Here is a 22,613-nt window from a genome sequence, read left to right as displayed (position 1 = left end):
GTGCACTGTGTGTTGTCTGGGGAGGCAAACATATCTACTTGTGGTTGGCCCCAGTGACGGGTCAAGAGGTTGAACTCTCTGGGGTGCAAGTGCCACTCGTGGGTTGTGGTCGGAGTCCTGCTGAGGGAGTCCGCCAGGGTATTGTCTTTTCCCGGAAGGTGGATTGCAATGAGGAATATGTTCCTCCGAATGCACCATTCCCAGATCTCTGATGATATGGAGAGGAGTGTTGGGGAGTGGGTTCCCCCTTGTTTGTTGAGGTAAAATTTTACTGATGTGTTGTCTGTGACTACCTGGATGGTGCGGTTGGAGACTTGGTGAGCAAAGGCCCGGAGGGCTTTTCCCACTGCCAGTAGCTCCAGTGCGTTGATGTGGAGTTTCTGCTCTGAGGGAGACCAGCGGCCGCTGATCGTCAAGTCCCGGAGGTGTGCTCCCCAGCCGAGGGAAGAGGCGTCTGTTGTGAGTGACAGAGACGGGCGTGGGGGTGTGAATGGGAGACCTGAGCACACATTGGATTCCCTTGTCCACCACAGGAGGGAGCTGAGGACGTGAGCGGGAGGTTGAAGAATCATGGATTGTGAGTCGTGAATGGGATCGAATACGCCCAGGAACCAGGACTGGAGTGGGCGGAGGCGAAGCCGGGCGAAGGGAGTCACACTTGTAGTGGACGCCATGTGGCCAAGGATAGATTGGATAGCCCATGCAGAGGACCGGCCTGAAGAAAGCAGGCTGTTGATGGCTTGGCAGAGATTGGAGAACCGGTCTTCTGGCAGGTAAGCCCGTTGGGATGTGGAGTCTATCAGGGCACCAATGAAATGGATGCGCTGGGTAGGTATGAGGTGGGATTTGTCGAAATTTACGACAAGTCCAAGTTCCTGTAAGAGAGACAAGGTGAAGGAGATGTCAGAGAGGAGCTGGGAACGAGATTTCGCTGAAAAAAGCCAATCATCTATGTATGGAAAAACCGTTACGCCGTTCTGGCGTAGGTGAGCAGCTACTACTGACATGCATTTAGTGAAAACCCTTGGGGCGGAGGAAAGACCAAAGGGTAATACGGAGAAAGAAAAAATGTGGTTGTCCAGTGCAAAGGAGAGGTATTTGCGATGGTTGTGTCTGATTGAGATGTGGAAGTATGCGTCTCTGAGGTCAACCTTGGCGAGCCATGCTCCCTTCGTGATGAAAGGAAGGATGTTGGCTAGTGAGACCATGCGAAATTTGCGAGGTGAAATAAATTTGTTAATGCCTCGGAGGTCTAAGATGGGGCGTTGACCTCCGTCCCTTTTATCTACTAGGAAGTAGCGGGAGAAAAAGCAAGTGTGAGCCAGGTCGGGATGTACAGGGGAAATCGCCCCTTTGTCTAAAAGAGAGGAGATCTCGTCCCAAAGCATGGGAGAGGATTGAGTTGGTAAAATTTTTCCCAGTGGAGGGAGAGAATGGAATTCAATGGCGTAACCTTCATCTACTATGCGGAGGACCCAGGTGTCATTGGTTATGGACTGCCAAGCAGGTAAGTATGGATGGAGTCTGTTGAGGTACAGTGGTAAGGTGGATGTGGTGTGTGTGGAGGGTGGGGAAGGGTCAGGTAGATGCAGTGGTGGGGATGGAGGGGGGCTAAAAACGCCGTTTTTTGTTATCTGGTGGTTTAGTGCCCCGATACTGACCCTTAAAGGGAACAGGTGGCTTCCCGGTGGTGGCAGGAGATGAATGAGGACGTTGTTTTCCTCTGTAGGAGTGAGGGTTGTAACGGCCTCTGTGATAGGTGGGGTAATGATAATAATTGCCCCATCTCTGTCTCTGTTGATAAGGTTGTTGGTCATATTTAGTGACCGTTTGTTTCATCTCATGGGAGTGTTTTAACTGGGAATCTGTTTCTGGATTAAACAATCCTGTTTGATCCATAGGGAGATCTTCAATCAGCGTGCGAGCTGAAGGAGAAAGAGTGGACGCCCTGAGCCAGGCGTGACGTCTCAAGGCCACTGCTCCAGCAATGAGTTTGCCGGATGTGTCAGCTGTGTTCTTTGCTAAGTCCTTCTGGAGCTTAGAGAGAAGAAGTGCTTCTTGAGCAAAGGCCTTTGCCATTGGTTGATCAGCCATTGGTAGGAGATCAAGATAAGGCAAGATTTTATTCCAGAGGTGTGTCTGGTATACACTCATGTAAACGCCATAATGTGCCATTCTGGCGAACAGGCAGGCAGAGGAATAAAACTTTTTTGCCATGGCATCCAGCTTCTTTCCTTCCTTGTCTGAGGGAGAAGCCTGATTTCTCTGAACTGGTTTGGGTTGGGCGTCTGTAACAACTGAATTGGCTCTAGGTAGTTTAGCAAGCCATGAAGCTGCCGTGAGGTCAATGCGATAAAGATTCTCAGCCCGCTTTGGTGTGGCTGGAACCAGGGCTGGAGAAACACCTTCTGTTTTTAGAACTTCTAGAAGGTAAGGTAATGTGGGCAATATAGTTGACATGGGTCGTTGTTGCTCAGATGAGGTGAAGCAAGGGTCATCCACAGCCTTAGTAGGCTGGGGAACGGCCAGATTAAGTGATCTGGAAAGTCTGATTAACAAAGCAGAAAAGTTTTTAAACTCTTCTGCTTGTAGAGGGTCTGGATCTGGTTCAGCTTGAAAAGCAGGAGCGGGAGGTGAATCAGTGGAGGATTCAGCGTCCACAGTTTCTGGGTCGGGTTGAAGATCCTGCTGAGGAGTAGCAGGATCTGGGGGTGGTGCCCCCTGGTGTTGAAGGATAGGAGGCTCAGGAGGGGGCCTAGAGACAGTGGCGGAAGGAGGAGGGTAGGAATGAGGATAAGGATGAGGAGGAGGGGTATGGTCCCTCGAGTATTCCCCTTGATAGTAAGGGTAGTAGAAGGGGGGGGGGATAGAGGGGAAAGGGATACTCATAAGGGGAAGGAAAACGTGGATCGCGATCGCGCGGATCGCGCCCGCGCTGGCGTTTGGGGGGAGGAGTGTGGGACCGGGACCGAGAATGCGAGGAGGAGGAGGATCGGGACCGGCGCCTGGAGCGGCTCGGCCGAGAATGGCCACGTTCTGCCTGAGAGGTGGGAGGGGCCGGTACCGGGGAGGAAGGTTGCTCTCTGGGAGGTTGGGCAGGCTGGAGGAGGGAGGGGGAAGAGGGGAGGTTAGGCTCGGCCTGGGAGTTGAGGAAGAAGCTCCGGGGGCTCCTGAAGCTCCAGGAGCTGTGCGGTTTGCTCCGTGGGCGAGAGCTCAAGCAGCTGGGCCGGCGGAGCCAGCGTGGGAGGACTCAGGGGCTGCATGCCAGAGAGTTGCCGTCCCTTTTTCTTATTTTGTTTCTCCTTTGACTTGCTCTTATGAGCAGTTTGCTTGGAGACCCTGGGTCTTTTCGGCGGCGGCTCGTCCCCAAGGGGAGGAGTCCCGGCCGCAGGGTTTTCTTCCAGCTGCATGGAAGAGGAGCCCGGCCGCTCCCCGGAGAGGGGAGAGGGTGAGGGCTGCCGAGAGAGACTAAGCGCGGCTTGGCGAGTCTCTTCAGGGGCCAGTGCCTGCTCATATAAAAGAGCTTTAAGACGAGAATCCCTGCTCTTTTGGGCCCGAGATGTGAAGCCTCTGCAGATCTCACATGCAGAGTGATTATGGGCTTCCCCCAGGCACAAAAGACACTTATTGTGTCTATCGGCTTCTGGGAGATTAACTCCACAAGCCGAACACTTTTTAAAAGATAAAGTCGACATGCTAGCCTGTCCGTAATCAGTCCGTTGTCGAGGGTAGGAGAATGGAGGGTCGTCGAGAGGAGTCCGAGTCGATAACAAGGTAAGTGAACAGAGAGGAAAGTCCGAAATGCTTCTGCTGTCGCGCGGAGAGAAGAACTGAAGCGGAACTCCGCCTACTGCCTTTTATACCATTGGGAGGGTGGGCGGGACTCCCGCCTAAAATCTTTGCATCTAGAATGTTCCGAAATCTCTGCGCATGCGCACAGAAACCCATTAGTGCGCATTTCACAGACTACACGAGGAAGAAACACACACACCAAATTTCAGTTTTAACATAAATATCTGAAGCCACTCCTTCAGATATTCTCCCAGTCCCAGACACACTGCCGCCTCCCACCCCTCCCCTCCCCTCCCCCCAAGCACACACTTAAAGCTAACAATTACCATTGAAGGTGAAAATATGTTTGATGTCTGGCCAGACAAGAAGGTGATTCAGCACATCTTCCATATCTCTCAGAGTGTTGCCCAACTCATCAGTTGGCCATGATTTTGTGATCACAACAGATACCAGTTTGCCAAGTTTCTTTAGATCATAAATGGATATTAAGTCCAGAAGATTATTGTGTTCCTATACAAGATACAGAAGCATGCCCATTATTATAGGATAATACACAAACCTATTGGCATTTTGCTGTGAAGTTCTTGTACAACCCAATTCCATCTACTTGCTGATACAGAACTGCTCACTGCGAAGGCTGGAATATTTCCTTTCCCACATTGTAAATGGTTTAGAAAAGATCTCAGATATGGAAATAACGAAATCTGATAATGATTTAGACATTATCAGAACATTATCAGTACCTGAACAGGATACATTTACAAAGAATAACTGCTAATATATAAATTGTTTACCTGATTCAGAACAACTTAAGGAGTCAATGGCAGGTGGAGAGCAGGAAGTACACCAAAGTAGACATCAGCTCTTTATCTTTACCACAGCAATGACATCATCCTGAAAAACCCCTACTACTACTCCACCCTTAAATGTTCAGCAAATGGCATGGGGAAGGGGCTGAAGCAGATAAATAGTAAACTTGAAGATGCTGCTCACTACGAATTCCAATCTCTCCAATGACCAAAACAATGACAATATAATGGTTTAAGTTGGACTTACAGCATCTTAAGTCCATATCATCAGGGTACCAGTGCATGTCTTAAAACCATTAATACTTTACACATTACCTGACATGCTGATTTAATAGCTTCTACTGCACAATCCTCAAAAGCTTTGCTAATCAGTGGATCAAGTTCTTTGAAGTTTTCATGGCAAGAGCAATAGACTTTAATGCGCTGGATAGATGTCTCCTATTGGGGAAGAGTTTTTTTTTAAAAAAGCCTGATCACTTGATTAATCAGAACAGGAAAAACAAGTAATGAAGAAAATTAGTGCAGTAAAAGTAAACTAATTATTCTAACTTAGTATTCTAAGTGGGTATGAATTATTTTTATTATTATGAGATACCTGTTTGATTCTGCCTTCCATCTCTTCAATTAGTGTTTTCTTCCATTCCTCTGTGAAATTTCTATCAGAAAAGCTTATTTGCAGAAAATGATTCCATGCCTAGGAAATAAAATATTATTTTGAAGTCAAAATTAACTTAAATTTAGGGAAAGGGGGGAGAAAGGCACAAGAAGCCTGGGACAATTATTCATTAACATGCTACAATTTCAACATCTTCAGCTTCTGAATGCATCACTATCATTTATAAGGAGTCAAAACATGCCCCTTAAGGTATAAAAAAGCACATCAAGCATGATAGAGAGAAGAGGAATCTGGAAAACCTATGTTGAGCAGATCAGGTAATATTTCTTTGCCCAGACAGAAACACCTATTTGAATTCTTGAAAGAAGCCCCTGAAGCTGTAATTCATCCTACCTTGACAAAAAAAAAATACATCACTTTGAACTAAAATAACAAAACAGTTTCTCACCTCTTATCTGTTTGTATTTTCCCCCTTTTTTGATCCACTGGAGTGAACATTTTGTGACTAAATGTCGCTGGACTGCAATTTATATTAACCTTAGCTAGCACAGCCAACTATAAGTAATGACAGAAGATGGCAGTCCAACATGTAGAATGTCACATGTTGACTACTTCTTCTCTGCACTTTATCATGTGATGCTAAGAAAATGGAATGGAGCTGCAGATATATGTTCTGTTCATTCAGTGTTCCTTTGCCATTTCCCCCAATCTAGATTAAAATTATGTGATATTTAAAAAGCAAAGAACAAAGCAGAACTGTTTTGGATGGGTTAAAAATTTATGTGAATTAGGATATGAAGTTAATCTATCTATCTCTCTCCTAGACCTGATTACTGGAGGGCATTAACTGAATGAATCAACTTTTACATAATCAAAATGAGAAACAATGTGTAGGACTGAAGTACATAGAGTGTAGCACAAGGAAAAATACTCCTATTGTTCGGAGATACAAAGAAAATAAGAATGGGAACTGAAACAAAAAAGGGAAGGGGAACACTTTCACCTGACAGAGTTTTGAACAGAATTCCAAAATACAAACCTCAAGTTCCCACGAAAAAGAAAATGTACAAGTGTAAGGATAATTATCCAGCAAAGGTTTTGACAGAACTCTCCAAAAGTAATTTCTGGTTTCTTTACAAAGTCTTTGAAATGTTTCTTTCATGAACATATTCTGCGTGTTTGCTTCTCTTGAAACCTATCATGCATAAGGAAGAGAATTACACATAGTGAACAGGTGAGCACTTCACCACTAAGTTTAACATCTGCATTAATATTTACATTTATAAAATGTCATTTTAAAATAGAAGAAGTTTCTCTTCATAAATGACATAATGCAAAAGCCAAACTCAATGGTGGGGGCAGAGGAAAGAATGCATTAGATGAGCAAGCTTGTCCAACCTGTGCCCAGGGATGCCTATGAATGTTGCCCAACACAAAATCCTAAACTTACTTAAAACGGGTTTTTTTGTAACTTGACTGAACAATAAGACAACAATGGAATGAAATGCAATAGAACATGTTATATCTACCAATATGGGAGTATTATCCATAATTTGCATTATAATTGCAAACACACAATCTCCTTGACAATTTTAAAGCACCTCCAAATGAGGTGGCACATCATTAGGATGATTATGCTTATCTGTGGGATTCAAAGATATCATGAAAATTATGCACGGACCCTTTTTTTTTTGCTCATTAGTTAAAATTAGTGTACTTTATGTGTGGCCCAATACAATTAGCTACCTGACTAAATACAAATAGGCACATACACAAAGTTAAGACTTTAGACACTGTTAACATGGACTTTATAATATCTAATGAGAGATAAATTAACACATATACTAAAAGTGTATACATATTTCCAATTGACTCACAATTGCAACATTATTTCCACTAGCTAATTTCATGCATTTTCTTCTGATAACTCTCTTCATCAACTTCAGCCTTCTTTGTTTTTATTAACCTATTTTATATGTACAAAGAAACTTAAAATCAATATTTGAAACTATAATCAAATACATGGGGTTAATTGAAGTGGGATAAAGCCAGATTCATGTCTCTCACTACAGTGGCAAAGGAAGATAACAATAATTGGACAGAAATCTGAAAATATATGACAGCTGTAAAACAGTCTATGATAGTCCGAGGATGGAGAGACAATACAAGATGTGATTTAGAAACTTGGTGGGCTTATCTATCGGAATATATAATCAATCATTTCATTAATCATTGAATATATAATCGATGATTTCATTAATCATTGAATATATAATCGATGATTTCATTAATCAAAGTATGTAAATAGTCATACAAAACAAGACTGGTACAGGAAATGGTCTATTCCAGGCATCTTCAAACTGCAGCCCTCCAGCTGTTTGGGCCTCCAACTCCCAGAAGCCCTAACGAGCTTGTTCAATTATCAGGAATTCTGGGAGTTGAAGGCCCAAACAGCTGGAGGGCTGCAGTTTGAGAATGCCCAGTCTATTCCAATCGACAAAATAGATGGAGATAGATATAGCATTTTGAACCAGGCTTTCTACAGGGTTAAACTGATGCAATGACATCATTTAGAATTGCTGTTCCAGGAGGGAGGGGGGAAGGTATGAGTAATGGGTGATACACATCTAAGGAATGTAAAAAGTGTCATATAAGGTAAATTTACTTTTGGAATAATGTATACTGAGATAAGACTTCTAGGGCAAAAGTTTGTTAACTGACGGGATGTATCAACTAAATAAAAAAAACACCTTTAATTGAATTTCATGTCAATTATACAACACATAGAAAAAGTCCTAAAGATCCTTAAAACTTATACAAATTGATTATAACATCATCCCTACAACTGATGAAGTGGATTCAGTTCATAAAAAATAATTTTATAATAAAAGTGTTAGTTGTCCAGGTGCCACAGAGCTCTTTCTTCATTTTATTATGAAAGACAAAAGTCCTATATGGCTCAGGTCCAGGCAATTAGGCAGATTGTATCTCCTGATAAAAACCTGCCCAAGCCCCAAGATCCCCAGGAGAGCCTCTTCTCTTTGTCACACCACCATCACAAACACAGTTGATGGGAACATGAGAGAGGGCCTCCTCGGTGACTGCCCTTTGACTTAAACTCCTTGCCCAGAGAAAATAGGATGCCTTCTTCTCCCCTCTCATTCCAGCAGCCAGTTAAAACTTTTCTTTTCTGGGCGGCTTTTAAGACAGAAAGTTTTTAAGTCTATTAAAAACTAATTCAACCATTTTACCTATGTATTTTTAACATTTCCATGCTTAATTATAAGGTACTGTCTACATGTATGAGGTTTTAATTCAGATATTGATGTGGTTGTTAGCCATTTTCAGTGTCTTTTGGCAAAGCAAAAGCGTTGCATAAATACATATTGATTATTTTTATAATATTTTATTGAATATTCCCAGAGGGGAAAGTGGAACAGTTGGGTAAAAAGAAAAACAGGGAAGGTAAGAGTAATGGAGCTATTGTTAGTAGGTTAACTATTTAAAAAAATTCATATGTCACCAGGGATGAGGGAGGGGGTTGAATTGACAGAGGGAAATATATTGTACAAAATTATAGTTGTTATATCTAATTCTTCATCTCTGTTAACCTTATGCACATTTCTTAAAGTATTAACAATGTTACAAATTCCATATATCCTCTATAACACAAAGAGGAATAGCATTATGTTTTAAAACCTAATAGTCATGTCTTCTTTTCTGCATTATTCCATTTTTTATTCCTGTCTTCTCCTCCAGCTCTTCTTCATTAAAAGTTTGTCTTGATTGTTCTTATTTTGATTATTTCTTTTAACTCTTTTATCAAATTTAAATTACAGTCAATATAATCTAAAGGTTTAGTTTAATCAGTTAGTAAATTAAGTTTATGCAGACAAAAATTTAATATGGATCACAATCATTCTCCCCCCTCCCCGCTCCACAATCCAAATGTAATTAGGAGGTACCAAGTCCTCTATTATCCAGAGAATCTTAAGTGTGGGGTTAATAAGTATTACAAAGTGTATATGTAGGTTGATAATATTATTTTTAGTGAACAAGTTCTGAAATCTCACTTTTCTTGATTTTTTGTGTTTATTAGTTATTATACACATACATATTTACTATTATTTTTGCTCCTCCTGGCCACTTTAATTAGCCCTACATAAAGTTAAGAAAAGGTTTGTGTGACTGCTAATCAATGAAAATATGTTAATATCATGAAGAGAGATTCTCACCTCAACAGAGTCAAATCCAAGAAGGTTTGAAACAATTTTAGCTGACATAGCTGGTATCTTGTATCGAATTCCCATCCCGACTTTGTCACATATCTTCTGATGAAGGTCTAAACAGATATTTATAGAAAATTCCCAGGCATTCTGCTGCAGTGGGCTGTAACATCAAACAATTTCATTACACTTGTTTTACAAAGCACCTAGATTCAGCTTTAAAAATGAACATAAAAATATGCCCAGAGATCACAGCAGCACTTCTAACAAAGACATCAATATGAAAAATTCAAATAAGAATGCACGTTCTTCACCTTGTTCTTTTTCAAGTTCTATAGAAACCTAAATATAATTTATTCATTTTTTTTTCAATAAGTAACCATAATCAGATTTAAATGATTATGGAAGAATTGTTACAAGTGTTGAATTAAAGTGGTAAGCTAATCTGGGATCTATTTGGCTGAAGGCTGGCATATAAATAATCTAAATAAATAAATATAAAATGGAAATGATATTTAATTTAAAAAACACAAAGGATACACTATCTAGAAAGAAAAAAGAGCAGATCCTTAATAACAAAAATTGTTAAGGAGCTAGAAAATATAGAATTCTGTCAAGCTAACATAACAAATTAGCATTTAAGAACACAAGAAACAAGTTGTACTACTCTGACAAGATAACATTCAATTTTATGTATTTTGGACTAATTATATTTGCATAAATTATATTTTTAAGACAGAAAATGTTAATTACTTTGGTAGTAACACTGCAAAATGTAACATTAACAACAAAGTTAATGTGGAATCAATTATATAACTTGAAGGTTTTTTGAACTGTATAATAGAACAAGTACTTCCCCATCCCATAGGCATCTATGTAAAATGAGTGAGAAAAGTGAAGCCCCTTAGCTGCATGCAGCCCGCAACTCCTTTTTGAGGCTCTTGTGTTCTTTTGAGCCTCCTAACCATATGGATCTTTCCTCCAAAAAAAGTATGTTATTTATTGAACCAAAAGTTCTCAGAATGAATCTGAAGACTTCCAGAATTGCCTTCAAACTGTTATCTTATTTTTTTTTCCAACTGCAAACAATTCAAAGTGCTGCCTTTAGCCTATAAAACCAAACGGTTCTGGCCCAGTATATAATATGAACCATCAAGGACTAATGGGGCCGAGAGACAGGGCCTTCTCAGTGGTGCCTCCTCAGCTGTGGAACTCCCTCCACAAAGAAATCAGGTCTGCCCCCTCCCTCCTAGCTTTTTGTAAAAAAAAAACCTTAAAATTTGGTTGTGGGATCAAGAATTTGAGGAGTAGATGCAGCAACTAGAATGAGAGTGATTTTATGTAACCGGCAATGGAACTGACCTTGGATTACGATTCTGAACTGGTGGAACTTTTAAATGAATGTTTATAACTGTTTTTAAATCTGTTTATTTTAATTTAGATGTTCAGCATCTAATGGTTGCCTGTTGTAAAGCCGCCCTGAGTCCTCCTCCGGTGAGAAAGATGGGGTACAAATCCTCTAAATAGATCAACAACTGGCTAAAAATAGACCCCAAAACAGGAAGTACAAACAGAAGTGTCTTCTGGTCACTTCCAATTAAGTATGTTGAATGAAGTGATACATTTCTGTTTCTTACCTATTTTGTTTTGTACCAACAATGTGGAGAACTGTCTCAAGTAGTTTTTCTACCTCCTAGGAAAGAGTAAAAGTTAAATCAGAGACTTAGAATTATCTTCACTATTGTGTAGCAAAACACACATTTGCAATAAACATTTATTAAACAGATTTACCAAATCTAATTTTACTGATTTTCTTGTTGCTTGTTTGGGACTACTTTTGCTATGTCATGTGCTAATTCTACTCCAGAAATATGAAAAGGGGATGACAATATGACTGCAGGAAACTAGCAAGGCTCTTGTAAAGTAGAAAGCCTGAATTGGGGACTATAAATAGTTGCTTCACTAAGTATTTATGATTCAGTCCTTCTAATCCAACCCCAGCACCTGAACTACTTTAAAATCTCTACATTTTTATTAGTGCTAAATTAATTATCCAAAGTTTAAATGGAAAGATTTTGTCACAATAAAGATATTTTGTACCTTCAAGTATTGAGTATCTTATGTACATTTTTGAAAGTTTTTAAAATTATATACAGAGAGAGAAACATACGTACAATCTTCAAAATTCAACAGTCAAAATACAAGAATTTATCACCAATCCCACCACCTCCCCATTTCCTCCTGTAAACCTCTAACATTGACTTCTCATTACATAAGACAAAGGTACAAAAATATTGAATATTTATACCTTAGTATATTCGAGCATTTAATCATTTTCCCCTGGTTACCATCTTATACACAACCATGTCTAAGGTTCTCATCATCCTGTATCTCATTTTACATCATTTCCCTTCCTTCTTTCCCCCCCCCCCCACCTCAGAAACCGTTTACTACTCTTGTTATACTTACTATAATTGTTTAATCAAGAGGATAGTCTTATTTAATTCCATATCTACCTTTCACGTTTATTTTGGAAATGAGACCCTTCCATTTTGCTTCCCAGGTCCTTCTGGTTTGGCCCGTCCTATAATAACTTTTCATTTCACTAATATAATCTTGGAGTAGGTAATAGGTTAGATATTTATACCAAGTTTTTATATCCCATTTTTGTGGTCCTTCCAACCTAGGGCAACTGAGGCTTTAATTGCATCCATCATGTGTTTCATTATTTTCTCTCGTTCTTTAAATCCTCCATTGCCGTCTATTTTCTGAGTGAAAATTTGAGTCTTGTTCCATTCTATATTTATCCGTAATAGCTCCTCCATTTCCTTCTTAATTATTCTATGGAAGTTTTGTATTTTTTCACAGTCCAACCAAATGTGGGTATATGTTCCGGTTTTTCCAGTGTTATGCCACTGTTTTGGGCAAGATCTTGTAATATACACCAATTGCATGGGAGTTCTATACCATTTTGTAAGCATTTTCTATTGCATTTCCTTTATCTTTAGATGTTTTATTTTATTTCTTGATTTTATCCAATTGTCTATTTCTCTCACTGCAACTTAATTCCTCCTTGCAACTATGCCAGTTGTAACTATATCAGTTAAATCAATTTCAGTTCCAGGTTGCAACATAAAAATGTAGTCTCCCCAAAATACTAAATTAGAACACAGGTAGGCAGTATGAGGTTTCCTTTTCTGCAGTACTGAAGTGTGATCCTTACATTGGGTCTTCCTCCTCCAATTCACTTTTAAGGAAGTGCTTCTTCCAAAGGTCAATCGTTTTGTCCTTCCCAAGTATTAGATCTTCCCCACAATGATGGACCAACAAACTCTGAACAGACACCAACTTTCCCTCAATAGTTCCAGACAAGAAAAATCCACAGCCATGGTGGGAAGAATTCCCTCCCCACTAATGAAGAAAAGGAACCTTCATAGTAAACACTTTTCCTGCAGTGTGTGGAAGCAATTCTTACGCTGGAACCCACTACAGTAGTATTGCTATCCACCAACTGGTGGACAACCAAATATAGCTATAAAGAATATACTCGCTTAATGAAGCAAATTTATCAGAAGCCTGACAAAAAGACAATATAACAACCAAAGACAATACTTTTAATGCAAAGAATTTCTAGTACACAGATCTCCAAGGCTCAAAAGCCCACGATACCACATTTAGATTCCATGAAGAAAAACAATACATTATTCCTGCTGATGCAAAAAAATCCTTCAAAAGATTCTCCATGTGATAGAATTTAAGTAGCTTGAGGAAATTCCTTTTCAAGATAGAACCAAAAGTCCAACACTGTCCCCTATAGGGGTTGGTACTGAGACCCTAAGGATCCACCTGCAGACCAATCTCACTGCCTCCACCATCTACAGAATGCTGTCCAAGTGGATTAACCTAAGGGATTAGTCGAGGGTCTTCCAATTTAAAGAATGGTATGAATAACATTCTTATCGTACCCTTCAGATACTAACCTTTCCCATTCAGCCTCCAGTCATGTAATTGTAGCTAGCCTGGTTCAGAATGTAGAGGACCTCTTTGATAGAGATGGCCCAACCAAATTGGCAGAGGCCAATTCTCCTGAACCTGCATACTGATTACACAGCCCAACAGTTTTTTCCTTGGTATCTTGGTTTCAAAAAAATTGCATTAAATAGACCACATTAGCTCTAGTGGTCATCATTTTTTATGGATAAGCAGATAAAGACTGGTAATATGGCATATGCTCTGTACCTCAAAAACTAGAAAACTGGTGCCATTTTTGGAATCAGGGCTCATGCTGAGTGTGTGTGGCTGCTTAGCTTCTGCAAACAGCCAAATCTGGTGTGCTTTTTGGTTAACACTGCGATTCAAGATCAAAAATTTGAAGGCCCAGCATAAGTTCTATCATGAAGCAGACAATTGCAGCTCTGAAGTCCATGGCCAGGGCTTCACCAGTCAAAGAAGCTATCAATGTATTAAAATATATTTTAAAGGGAGAGGTGATAAGTAAAATCATTTGTAGGACTGCCTGTCAAGTGAGACTCAAGATCAAAGCATAGTGATTTGCTCAAGTCAACAATTTAAGAATTTAAAAGGGAATTGTCTGTAGAGAGTGTGACTCTAAGCGAAGACTGTGTGACTCAATCAAGACAACAATTTATTATGTATCCAAGTTTTGCCCAGGTATGCATTTTCTACAGCTATTTATTACAACTAGTTTATCCACAGTGTTACATGGATATACATTTTTAATGGGACTATTCATAAAATCGTAAAAGCTATCAATGAGTATTCCTACTGAATAATGATAGAAAATGCATACTCGGGCAATACTAATATAAGTTAGACTTTTCTCATTTTTATTGAAGATAATAATTTCATATGAATTAAGAAGGAAAGTAAAACAAACCTCACAATTACTGTATGTTATCATCATATCTTTTAGTCTAAGAACAATTCCTGTAAGACAGTCCAGGATAGAGGAAGAAAATTCAGAAATATATTCCACCAAGTCTCTCAGAGGCAACAAAGAGAACCATGATCTGAACAGCGCTTTGTCTCCTTTCACCAAATATTTCTTTGTTTTCATTAGCTGTAATAAAATTCTGCAAATTAAAGACAGAAAATAATTTCAATATACAGACAGAAATACAATTAGAAATCTGAGCAAAGGAATAATACACAGAATACAATTTTGGCATAAACAGGAAAAACATGATAGAAACCAGAATCTGATTCTAAGCTTTGCAATTATTTCTGAAATCACTGTGATGTTATAAACCAAAGAGCATGAACATTCACTTTCAATCACACGGGGAAACACTTTTTGTACAATAATTTCTGTCAGAGTGACTTCTTTCTTAACTTGTTCAATGCTTAAACCTTATAATCAAACTACAGTACTACCATCACATGTGCATCTTTTTCTGTTATGGAGATGGTAACTAAACAAAGTGCTGTATTCTATCTCTGGAAGCTGAATAAATATGATCTTCTAAATATCAGCAACTCAAATATGGGGCTACTACATTCATGAGCTTTCCATGCAAAGATGTATAATAACCATAGCCCAAGGTGTCAAACTCATTTTTATCGAGGGCCACATTAGCCTTATGGTTGTCTTCAAAGGACCACTGAATTCATGGATGGAGAATCTGTTGGTACATAGTGGTTGGCACTCTCTAATTTTTATCCAGTTTGAGTCTGTAGATGTTTTTGAATTATAACTCCCACCATTTTTTTATTATCTGCCATACGAACTTGGGATAATGGGAATTGCAACCTAAAAGTGCTTGTGGCTCTGAGGGGAGGAAAATACTATTTTAAAGTGAAACATCATATTGGCAAGACTTATATCTAAAGCCTACTATTCCAACTAAACAGAAGAAACTGCAACCTTCCAGATGTTACTGTATCACAACTCCCATTAATTCTAGTCATGATGTCCAATAATGAGAGATGCAGGAGCTGTAGTCCAGCATTTGGAGGGCCACATGAAATGACATAGCAGGTTGAATTCAGCACGTGAGCCTTGACACTAGATTATTCAGCATCTACTGAAATGAATTGATCTGCTACTCCCTTGCACTTGGCTTCAGAAATTGTATTACACTAAAATTGTATTACACCTGTTCTTGGGATTATTCTAGGTCTGTTCCTAGAGTTATTTTGGGTGGTGGTTCAGAAAACTGCATTGTATAGACTGTGTTACTTTCTATGCATATGATATTGTTCTAATATTATTTAAGGTACTGTTTCTTAAACTTTGATTGTATTCCTGTATGCATGTTTTTCAATATTGCTATGGTCACGCAATAAAATAGTTTTTTGCGGTTTGAAGATTCAACTTTCATGGTGTCCTTCCTCACCCCTCCTCACTGGGAAGGGGCCTCCTGCTTTTTGGATTTGGATTTAAGGAGTATTTTGGTTCTTTGCCCCTACAATGTTGTTCCCATTTCTTTAACATGTTCTGATATAACTGGGTTTTCTATTCTGTGTGGATCCTATTGGGAACATATCTATTGTATTCATTAGAAATGTGCCTTGCCATTTTTCCCAATATACCATTGTTGAGGTCAAAGGACCTCCTTTTAGATTTTTAGTTCTCCCCCCCCCCCCCCTTTCAATACGATCCTTATTCCCATCCATTGATTAATTTCTCTAATCTGACCCATCTTTTGGGCTTGCCAATGTCCAGATCAACTGGCAAGCTTCAAAGTAGTTCTGGGGCCAAGGTGATCTCCAGCCTCCATTTTCTTGTGGAGTGAAGAAGATTGAGTTAGCAATTCGGTTCTTACTGGAGCTTACTTTAATTGAGTTGTCCCATTTCTTGATGATTTTAAGGTGGGATACTAAATGAGAGGGGTTTGAAATAAGTATTAAAATATAGGTAATATCATCATTTTGCACGCCTTCAGCCTAGTTGTGATGTCCCAATTCCATTTTTTCCAATTGTTGATTTGTTTACTTACTTTTTCTGTAATTGATTATGGTTTATCTGCATTATATTATTTAAGTTTTTAGGGATATAAATGGCTAGGTATTTTAACTTCTTTTCTCCAGTGTCACCCCTAGGATAGATTGGGCTTTTTTAAAGTCCTTCTAATTCAGGTTTTTATGTAAAAATTTCTGATTTTTCAATATTAATGGCTAGGCCTGAATTTTAATTACTTTTGTTAATGACTTTACAATGCTATTATGTGTTTTATCTGGGTGTTGTAACAGTGCTCTATCCCACCCTGAGCCATGAGAAGAGGCATGTAACAAATAGCAGCAGAAGTATTTAATGAGCCACTCGAGGGACAAGTCCTCCACTCTATAAGAATTCTCTATCTTTTTTGGAGGTTGGAGGGACAGAAGAAGGAATAGACCAGAAGGACTGAAAGAACTGTAGAAGATAGCAAAGAAGGATTTTTTGAAGTCTGGATCGTTAACCATGGAGTTGGACTAATGAGCCTCAAAACACATAAGTCATATAAAGTTAATGATCCTAAAATCATTAGGATCACTAGTTGGTTGGGGAAGGAACCAAGATAGTAAGAGGAAGAAGATCAGTAGTTGTCATCAAAAACAAGAAAATGAGTGGGACACAAAGAATGATCATGTACAGGTGAAGCTCAGGCCAGAGATGTGGTCAGTACCGATGGCAAAGATTTAGCAACACTTGGTGCCGTTAAAAGTCGAGACTGGGTCACCTGCAATTTTGGAATTGTGTGTGCTGAAGAGCAATGGGAATTGAGAGGAACGTCTCTTTTATGCTTAACTAAGATAGAACAATCACAGTCATTGTAGCAACACGTATAGCCATCTTTGCACTAATGGCCTTGGAATCAATAGTATGAGCCTCAAAATAGCCATAATAATAATTGTGTTTAGACATGAAGGACCAAGAGCCCCATGAAGCAGATGACAAGGACTGAGAATGGTGGCAGCTAGTCTCTGTCTGTGAATAGTCTCTGTCTGTGTGAGGAGGAATTGCTCAATGCACAGTGAGTTAGTGTCCTGGCTGGTAGACAGCACCATCCAGGATAGAGAAGTGGGCTATCTCTGAAGCTGAATCTGAATTATTATTTATTATTTCAGATATTTGTACCCCGCCCTTCTCTACCCCCTTGGGGGGACGAGGGGACTCAGGGTGGCTTTCAGCCGCCAACGATTTGATACCTCCATGTACACATAATAAAATACATAATAAAAACCAATCATTACATACAGTTAAAACATTAAGTCAATTCAATTAAAAATATGCTTAAATATAACAGCCTTGTGGCCTTATCTAGCCAAATTCTGTGGTTGGGCAAGGGTTCTCAGGTCACAGTTGCCCACAGTTCTATGACTCAGCCTAGGGTTGAAGGCTTGTCACACATGGTCCTGATCTCATGGAACTTAGCTTTCTGAAAGTGGAATGAAGCAGACTCCTGAAGTGACCTTTTAATGGTGAGTCAAACAGAAGAGGTAGAAGTATAGGTTGCTTATCTGTAACCGTATTTCTTTGAGTGTTAGTCTGTGAAATCTGCACTGATGGGTTTCCTGTGCATGCGCAGCAACTTTTGGAACATTCTAGACATTAGTAACTGAAATTTAGGCTAAGGTCCTGCCTATACTCCCCATGATTATATAAGGCCCAGTACTGAGCTACGCCTCAGTTCCTCATCAACAGGCAGTAGCCGAGGTCATTAGGCAGGATTCAATGCGGGGAGGACCGGCAGGGTTGTGCGGATTTCACAGCTAACACTCGAAGAAATACGGTTACAGGTAAGCAACCTATACTTCTTCCTCGTGTAGTCTGTGAAATACGCACAGATGGGTGAATAACAAGCTACTAAGCTTGGAGGTAGGTCATGCCACACAGGAGAACAGGACAGCTCTGCCAAATGCGCCGTTCTTCTTTGCCATGATGTCCAACTTGCAGTGAGAAGCAAATGTCGACGAGGCTGACCACATTGCTGCTTTGCAAATCTGCTCAACTGGAATGCCTTTTAGGAAGGCTTGGGAGGCAGAAAGTAATCTAGTTGAGTGGGCAGTTATGTGAAGCGGGGATTCTTTGCCTGCTAGTTGGCATGCCAGGCGAATTGTTGCCACAATTCAGGAAGTGAGTTGCTGGGAAGTGACGGGGAGACCCAAGGTATCTTTCCTGTACTTAAGGAATAGTCTAGGAGACTTTCTATGAGGAGATGTTCTATGTATATAGAATGACAAAGCTCACTTTACATCCAAGGAGGGTAGAGCAGTCTCAAGTGGAGACGATGGTCTTTTATATGAATATGATTTCTTTGTGGTGGACTTTTGGGCTGTGAGGATTATTAGGCAGGCTGCCTCGGAGTAGTGTGCTGTGGTTTGATCCTCCTCGCTATCAGGAGGAGAGAAAGGAGATCAGGATGTTGAATGAGGCTGTCCTTCATGGTGAGGAGGTCGGGATTGGGTCTCAAGTGAAGAAAGGTTATGTTTGATGCTTGGAGGAGGGGATCCACCAAGGAGCTATTAGTATGCAATCTGAATTGTCTGATATGAGTTTCGCTACTACTCTGATGAGTAGGGGAAGGGGTGGGAAAGCAGAGTAGTCCTGGCACTCAGTGAAAAAGGAAGGCGTCTCTGAAGCAGCCTGGGGATGCGGGAGGGTGGAGTCTCATGTAGAACTGGGAGCAATGTTTGTCAGAGAGGCAAAGAGGTCTAGTTGCGGGTGTCCCCAATGTTGAGAAAGAGGAACTCTCTGGGATGGAGGCGCCACTCGTGAGTGTTCACCATTGATCTGCTCAGAGAATCCGCCAGTGTGTTCTCTAGTCCGGGGAGGTGAATTGCTATGAGAAGAATTTTGCGTTGTATGCACCATTCCCAAATTTGGGTAAAGAGAAGGAGGAGGTTGCGAGAATGGGTTCCCCCTGTTTGTTGAGGTAGCATTTGACTGTCATGTTGTCTGTAATTATTTGGACTGTGATGAGAGAGAAGGCGTGAGAAGCTCGAAGGGCTTTCTGTACCACTGCCAACTCAAGAGCGTTGATGTGTAGTCGTTCGCGAGGGAACCAATGTCCGTTGACCAAGGCCCTGGAGGTGAGCGCCCCATCCAAGGGAGGATGCACCTGTCGTTAGGAACATTAATGGGTGTGGGGAAGTGAATGGCATCCCTGAGCACATATTGGACCTCTTTGTCCACCATGACAGGGAGTGAAGAACTGATGATGGGGGGAAAAGAATGATGTTTTGGTGATCGGCCTGGGGATTGAATGCCTGGAGGAACCAACTTTGCAGCGGTAGAAGGCATAGCCTTGCAAAGAGAGTAACAGTAGTGTTGGACGTCATATGGCCAAGGATGGATTAGATACTCTAAGCAGAAGCTTGACGTCGGGAAGTAAGGCTGTTGATGGTGTCTCTTAGGTTGGAAAAGCGGGTCTCTGGGAGATAGGCAGTTTGTGAGGTGGAATCTATGTTGGCTCCAATGAATTGGATGTGTTGGTTGTGGTATTTTTCGTGATTTACAATGAGTCCAAGGTTCTATAAAAGATACAAGGTGTTTTCAATATCAGAGGACAATTGTGAAGAAGAGGTAGAAGAAAAAAGCCAGTCATCAAGATAGGGAAAAATAGTAATCCCTTGCTGACATAGGTAGGCTGCTACTACAGCCATGCATTTGGTGAATCCTCTGGGGGCTGTAGAGAGGTCAAAGGGTAACACATTGTAGGAGAAAATGTTGTCACCTATTGCAAAACTGAGATTTTGCTGTGGCCGTGACTAATTGGAATATAGAAATAAACGTCTCTAAGATCCACCGTGGCTAACCATGCCCTTTACCTGATGAAACAGAGGATGGTGGAAAGAATAACTATGTTGAATTTCCGTGGATTAATAAAGAGTTTGATGCTGGAATGGGTGGAGGCCACCATTCCGTTTGTCAACTAAGAAGTAGCAAGAGAAAAAACAGAGGTAAGCTTGGGAGGGAGGAATGGGAGATATGGCCCCTTTAGCTAAAAGCGACTTCTTGACATTGGGTGGTTGAGTTGGGTTTGAAGGATACGCCCTGGGGGAGGGTAGGAGTGAAATTCTATGGCATAGCCCCTTTGAATTATGTCCAGTATCCAGGAGTTAGTAGTAATGGTTTGCCAGGCATCCAGAAAAAGGCACAGCCTGTCGAGATAGAATACCACAGGGGGCTGGTTGTCATCTGAGGCATCGTCCCGAGAGAAGGGTGTGGAAGGATGATTGGGTAGGGGGGGGGCAGAGGATAGCGGTGGGGTGGAAAACAAGGTAGAGGAGGATAAGGAATCAGATATTGTGCTAAAAACAGCATTTTTTGTTAAGGTCTGTGGGTTTGGATCCCCGGTATTGTCCCTTGAAGGGAAGAGGTGGTTTTCTAGTACCTTTTGTGGATGAGGGGGGTACACTGTTTTCCCCTGTGGGAGGGAGGGCTATATTGTCTGCAGTAGTATTGAGGATAGTGGGAGTAGGGACCCCATTGTTGATGTTGGCGGTATGGGTGAGACTGTTGTTCTTATTTGTTGGCTGTTTGTTTCATCTTGTGTGAGTGCTCAAGTTGGGAATTAGTGTCAGGATTAAATAGACCAGCCTCATCCATTGGTGTGTCCTCAGTCAAAGTGTGGGCTGAAGGAGAAAGGGTGGAGGCCTGAAGCCAAGCATGGCAGCGCAAAGCTACTGCTCCTGCTATGAGTTTGCCTGATGTGTCACCTGAGTTCTTTGCCAGGTCTTTTTGTAGACTGGCCAGAAATAGCGTGTCTTGTCTGAAGGCTTTAGCCAAGGCTTGGTAGGTCGGAGGTAATAGGTCAAGAAAAGGGCCAAGTTTGTTCCAGAGAAATTTCTGGTACACACTCATATAGACTCTTCAGTGAGCCATGCAAACGAAGAGGCAAGCAGAGGAATAGAACATTTGGGCCATGGCATAAAGTTTTTTCCCTTCTTTGTCTGAAGGTGAGAATTGATTTCTTTGAATTGGTTTTGGTTGAGCATCTGTCACAACAGAGTTGTCTTTATGTAGTTAGGAAAGCCATATGGCTGATGAGAGATCCAGCCGGTAAAGATTTTCTGCTCGTTTGGATGCTGCTGGAACCAGACCAAAGGCAACTCCAGTTGTCCTTATTACTTGGAGCAAATAAGGTAAAGTTGGGAGGGTGGTAGAGAGAGGTGTCCGCTGCTTGGAGGAGAAGCAGGGGTCATCTATGACATCTGTGACTTGAGGGGTAGAGAGATTTAGGGCCTTGGAGAGCCTAATGAGTAAGGAGGAGAAAATCTTGAAGTCTTCTGCCTGTTAAGAATCAGGACTGGGATCCAAGGAGGGATCTGGTGGGGTGGGAGTTTCTGTGTTGGATTGTACCTCAATAGTCTCGCGTTCCTCCTCGGGGGGGGGGGGGGAGGTTGGCTGAGGTTGTAGTGCTGGAGTGTGGGTGAAGGAGGGAGGGGATTGGGGTGAAGCTGGAGGCAGAGGTGGTCCTAGGTAATTTTCAACTGTAAGCAAACAGTATTTTGGCACACACACACACCCCAACGAATCACTGATATATATTTTCTGTTCGTCGTGGGAGTTCTGTGTGCCATATTTTGTTCAATTCCATCATTGGTGGAGTTCAGAATGCTCTTTGATTGTAGGTGAACTATACATCCCAGTAACTACAACTCGCATATGTCAAGGTCTATTTTCCCCCAAGAGTGCCTCAAGAGCACCCCTGGGCAAAATCAACTATACTGCAAATGCTTACTTTGCGTAATGGGTTGAGCCGCCCCTGGCTGGAGGGCGGGAAACAGTGGCTGAAGGTGGAGCCTTAGAGCATTTAGGTTGAGGTGAATAAGGTTGCCTCTATCAATGAAGACGAGTTCTCTCAGTCTCAATAATCCTAAGGAGGGAAGTAAGATCTGCACATGGGAAAGGGAGGAGGGGGGTACAAAGGGTATGGATAGTCATGAGGGTAGTAAAAATGTGGATCCAGGGAATGGGAGTGGGAATAGAAGTGGGTGGCTCTGGATGGGTTTCAGGAAGCAAGCGCACTCTGGTGTTGAGGCCGGAGAGTGCCTGCAATACCGAGGGGAGCGTCTGGAAGGGGAAGGAGGGCTGTCTCTGGATCTTTCCCTGGCTGTCGGTGCTAGGGAAGGAAGGAGCTCTCATGGTGTGGTAGTAGCAGGGGTTACTAGAGCCAGTTGAGGAGGATTATCGAGTTCCAAAGGTGCCTGCTCATTAGTTTG

The 22,613-nt window shown here is 41.3% G+C and overlaps 1 protein-coding gene across 2 annotated transcripts in view; it reads right to left on the bottom strand.

Annotated features, from left to right (window-relative positions):
• The window catches only part of RNF213 (ring finger protein 213), a 132,420-nt gene that overhangs the window by 88,740 nt on the left and 21,067 nt on the right, over positions 1-22,613 (bottom strand). For both annotated transcript variants that reach the window (XM_067463861.1, XM_067463862.1), the window contains exons 10-16: positions 14,341-14,536; positions 11,081-11,136; positions 9,453-9,606; positions 6,257-6,412; positions 5,197-5,295; positions 4,917-5,039; positions 4,119-4,302 (exon numbers count right to left, since the gene is read on the bottom strand). In XM_067463861.1, the coding sequence (XP_067319962.1) occupies positions 4,119-4,302; positions 4,917-5,039; positions 5,197-5,295; positions 6,257-6,412; positions 9,453-9,606; positions 11,081-11,136; positions 14,341-14,536 (968 nt within the window). The remainder of the gene's footprint in view (positions 1-4,118; positions 4,303-4,916; positions 5,040-5,196; positions 5,296-6,256; positions 6,413-9,452; positions 9,607-11,080; positions 11,137-14,340; positions 14,537-22,613) is intronic.

Source organism: Anolis sagrei, chromosome 2 (genome assembly GCF_037176765.1).
Source record: "Anolis sagrei isolate rAnoSag1 chromosome 2, rAnoSag1.mat, whole genome shotgun sequence".
Taxonomy (NCBI): Eukaryota; Metazoa; Chordata; class Lepidosauria; order Squamata; family Dactyloidae; genus Anolis; species Anolis sagrei.
This window is presented reverse-complemented; position numbering and strand designations above follow the sequence as displayed.